At 34.5% G+C, this 4,958-nt stretch overlaps 1 protein-coding gene across 3 annotated transcripts in view; it reads right to left on the bottom strand.

The window, feature by feature from the left end:
* LOC111445623 (ubinuclein-1-like) overlaps positions 1-2,626 on the bottom strand; it is an 11,784-nt gene extending 9,158 nt beyond the window's left edge. For 2 of the 3 annotated variants that reach the window (XM_023084129.1, XM_023084131.1), the window contains exons 1-4: positions 2,020-2,626; positions 911-997; positions 704-790; positions 538-614 (exon numbers count right to left, since the gene is read on the bottom strand). In XM_023084129.1, the coding sequence (XP_022939897.1) occupies positions 538-614; positions 704-790; positions 911-997; positions 2,020-2,280 (512 nt within the window). In that variant the 5' untranslated portion in view covers positions 2,281-2,626. The remainder of the gene's footprint in view (positions 1-537; positions 615-703; positions 791-910; positions 998-2,019) is intronic. The other variant, XM_023084130.1, reaches the window with a different exon arrangement.
* Positions 2,627-4,958: the final 2,332 nt, after the last annotated feature.

Below are 4,958 nucleotides of genomic sequence, written 5' to 3'. Positions count from 1 at the left end.
TTTTTTTTTTTTTTTTTTTTTTTTTTTTTTTTTTTTTTTTTTTTTTTTTTTTTTTTTGTATTCTTTCAATTTTTTTTTTTCCCCCTCAATAAAAGTATTTTTATCAAAAAAAAATTGACGGTGGCAATCGTCCATACATATAAAAAACCATTTATACCAAGAACCTAGTTCATAATAGCACATAGCTAGATAAAACATACTCATAAATTTCATGGTAGTTTCCTCCACTATCATATGAGATCAAACACCTATAGCATACCAACAACGAGAAATACATACTCATACATAAGATTGAAAGGATCGACACATACCAAGTCCATAGTAACACTTTAACATAATAAAAGCATGGTAGGACTCGTAACTTTAAGCAGCCATAATAAATTTCACCGATAGAAGATCACAATGGCGCAACATATCACCAACCACTCGAGCAATAGAGAACCCAAAAAAATAGTTGACTTAACAACTTAACTAACATGAATACTGACAAATCATAAAACTGAAGAGAAGGAAAAAGGTCAAGAGTCAGAAACTCACATGTGCTCCAATTTCCCCCTATTAACGAAAAATCCATCATGTTTTATGGCCGAGTCATCAACTTCAAAATATTCATCCTGCAGACAAGTAGTCACCAAAAAATAAATTGTAATTTACATTGCAGAAAGGACAAATAAGACCACACGAGCAACAGAAAGAAACCAACCAACTCGGTATCATCAATGAATGAATCCTCTGTATCATACTGATCATCATATGGAATTAAATCTTCCTCATCACTACTGTCCTTACCCTACAAGATTTTAATTGCCCGGTTAGAAACCATGAAATTGAAATATCTCATGATCCTTCTATTATATCACCAATTAATTGAAAAACAAACACTAATAGTGTTAGGAAGAAACAAAAGTACCATATATAGGCGTTCAATCTTCTCAATAACAGCGTTAAAACGATTTGGTGCCGTTGCATCTTTCATTTCTTCTTCACTTGGTTGTTCCTAATGGAAAATAGAAAGACAAGTACTTCAGGATTTATAGAACATTTTCTCTTCAGTTACTTTATGGACCGACCTCTAGATCCTGAATAAAATATAGCATTGGACATCTAAAAATAATGGATATGGACATTAACAAAACTTACAGACAACATGAACTACACAAGCTCTAAACGTATCAAAATGTAGATAGGCCAACAGACCATTTTCTTTGATAGAAACAATAGGAGGAAAAGGGAAATACATATTGAGGATATACACGGCTATGAGCCCTTTTCTAGAGAAAGTATAGTAATAAAATGGGAACGGATGACACCTACAACACCTATGAGAACATTTAACATATATATATGTTCTAGTATATATTTTAACACATGTTAATGATTTTCATGCTCCAGAATCTGCCTTTCAGTTATGACACTGTGTTTAAAATACATTATGAATGGAAAAACAAATATAAAATACCTGTGCGCAAAATTTTGAAATATGCATAAATAATTAAATGGTCGCGCTAATGATCATAGGTAACCCTAAAGCTGAGGAAAAGCCTATCAAATGAGCATCTCTTTTTTCTTTTTTTTCAATATACATATATATTGTTCAAGGCTCTTTGCATTAGCTCGGATAATTAACACTTTCTAGACACAGCATCAAACGACTTGAAGCTCATAGCATAGACCAACTCAAGTTCTACATCTTTTTTTTTTTTTTCTTTTTCCATTTTCATGTGAAAAATGGACCCATTGAAGTTCTAACGCACCGCTCATCCAAAGTATTAAAGAAGTACTCTGGGCCACTTCAAGAATCTTGCTTGAAGGATCATTCGCCATATTGTTTGGATACTTGAAGTTGTATCTACGCTTTCTCCCTAATAAATTTGCAAGGAATAAACTATCCAACTGAAGTGTTAAATGATTGACGCAATGCCAGAACCAAAACAGGCTTTTAAAAATTCCAATCACACTTTAACAAGAAATAAAACGCATTATACATATAATACATTCACAGTGAAACAAAATCCTCACCGGATCAATGGGGCACTCGACGGCAGGGTTGGGGTTGGCTGGAGGCTCAGGCACAGTGTTGAGTCCATTAACCTTGTTGGCGTCTTTGACAAGTTTCTTCCACGAAACTATGGTGGTCTCTCCAGGTCGGAGCTCCACAGTGAACATTTTCCGGTCCCCCGATTTTAGTAACGAAGAAGAAGCTCTCGACGTATCGCCGGAACCACCATTGACAGTGCGAGTTCCAACACCCGCGCCGCCGCTAAAAATTCCCTCGTCCATGGAATTTCAATGACCGTTCGACGAATTTAGGGTTGCTCAATGAGAAATTAAAGAGCCGAACAGCTGGAAGCAAAAACGGAGGGACATAACCGTTTGCCGATGGAAACCAAATCGAATGAGAGGGAAATTGAGAGGCGGAAGAGAATTTCGACGGTGGTGTTCGTTAACTGCACATCGAACTGAGGCTGATAAATGTCTCGCTCTCTGTTGTTTTCTGGTTCGTTCTCAGAGAAGGTGTGAGACAATGGGCAAGGGGAGGGAAGGCGACAGACGGGTACTCGGCTGGTTAGGTCCGCACCCGAGTTCAAAGTTGCGCATTCTTTGTTTGAAAATATGAAATCCTCTAAGAACAGAGCATTCGGATTTATATGTATATTATATGTATGAATTATTGTACCATAACGACCCAAGTGCCTAACATACCCCTATTGTTTCCTAGAATGATTAGGATTACGAAACATGTCTCATCTTCTCTAGGACAAGTAGAAGAACATGTTGGGTATAGAATATGTCTTAACACAGTAATCTAAAGTTATTAATGTAATCTTGAACCATATGTGGTTGACATACAAAAAGATCATGTTTAAGTAATAACCTAAAGAGTTTATAGTATTATATAGATAAAGTGTTGGGGGCCTGATATTATTCATTTTGAACACGAGCTTTCATAACTTTATTTTTTACCTCTCCCAATTAATAATCAAATGCTACCCGTTATTATGAGCGGTTCTTCCTTTACTTTTTCCGATTTCATAGAATAGTAATAGTTTCATATGTTTGATAGTTTTAATCTATAGGACTTTTGATTGTCTGTGTTTCCATTATCACGTACCTGTAACGCTACTAATGCTCGTGGAATGATCATCGTGTGTTCAATTGTGTAGGAGAGCTGATGTTTACTTGACTGAACATCGAGCTTTTTGATGCTAAGTTTTATTGTCAAACATGCTCTTATTTAAAACATAATTATGACGTTTAGAAGTGGCGTGTTTATCGTTGTAGATGATGTCAAAATGAACCAGTTAGCGTATAAGAGGGTAACCGTACATGAAACCTTACAGCGACAAAGTTCGAGTCTCGATCTTTCTTTCATGTGAGTTCTTTTATGTTCGTATAGATGGACTCGTACAATTATTAGGTCAGTGATAATCTTTTAACACGTTATAGAGGAAATACATTTGCATTTTTGTGGGCATCACATTTTCAATGGATCGACGATCCCTTATTGAAAAACGATGCTTGAGATTCAATTTATCTACCTTTTAAAAATAAGGTCATTGGTCGTAAACGAGTGTTTAAGATGAAACGTAACTCTAATAGAGCTATCTCGAGATACAAAGCAAGATTGGTCGTCGAGGTCTTCCATCAATCAACCTATAGTGATTACTCCAAGACTCGTTGTTTGGCTCTCGAAAAAATTTCTTACCACACATCTCGACATGCAAGGTTAACGATGGAAGTATGAGATCAAACCATTAACTTTTAAAATAGAAATTAGTAGCTTTATCAACCGATAAAACCTCGAATTGACCAATAGAAGTAGAAATCATGCACAGTCCATATCATAAAAAAGACTATATCAAACGATAATGGGGATTCAACCAACAACGGTGAGTCCGGTCAGGTGGCTTGCTTACTTCCAAGCTTTGCTAATCACCTCAAAAAGGTTATTTGCCATGCGTCTCGGTGCGAGTAATAATGTGGGGTTCTGATACGATAAGGAATCAACTACAAGGGGAATAAGATTCGGATTACCTTGTAGATCGAATATCTCAAACCAAGAACACTTTGTTTGAGATTCGAATCACTCCAGAAGCAAGATCGATCATGTCTAGCTTCAATGATTCTTGTTGATCAAATATCTCAAACACTTGTTTGAGATTCGAATCACTCCACAAGCAAGATTGATCATGTCGAGCTTGAATGATTCTACATGCAACCTAAACTACATAGAATTGCAAAAAACTTAGCCATTGGCTAAAGAAAAGCACAAATGCTCATTTTAATAAATTTTCCAAGTCTGCTTACAAATATAACATACATGGCTTTATATAGCCTCAAAATGAAAGTATTAAAGACATTCCAAAAATTGTAACATTCGTACTTAATTACCATAATTAGCCATCATGTAAATGTACTAAAGTAAATAAAATGTCTTAAAATACAATAACTCTAAATTACTCTAAATTGTAACCCACCCAAAATTTACAACAATCAAACTTTATTCTTCTTCAGTGTAGCATGAATTGAAACATCTTTTGATAATTTTGACAACCTTTTCTTCACATCTTCATTGAAGTATATTGTATGATTGATGTCTTTTGGTTCATATCAGGTTCACAGAGTCCATAATAGAAATTTGTAATTTTTCTAGTTCAACAATCATGACAGATAGAATATCAAACAATCAACTTTTGAAACAGTAAACGGGATTCACCAAAACATACGACATAAAGAGTTAGAGGGTATTTTTGTATTTTTAATTAATCCATGTGTTGACCGTTGACCAATCCTTTTCCATCTTTAATAGATTTAATTTATTTTCAATCCCCACTAAAAATTATACGATATTTTAAAATATCTAAGGTAACATTTTAATTTTTTTTTTAAAAATATTTGAATAATGTGGGTAATGCAAAAAAAAAAAAAAAAAAAAAAAAAAAAAAAAAAAAAAAAAA

Source organism: Cucurbita moschata, unplaced genomic scaffold (genome assembly GCF_002738365.1).
Source record: "Cucurbita moschata cultivar Rifu unplaced genomic scaffold, Cmos_1.0 Cmo_Scf00007, whole genome shotgun sequence".
In the NCBI taxonomy this organism is placed as follows: Eukaryota; Viridiplantae; Streptophyta; class Magnoliopsida; order Cucurbitales; family Cucurbitaceae; genus Cucurbita; species Cucurbita moschata.
This window is presented reverse-complemented; position numbering and strand designations above follow the sequence as displayed.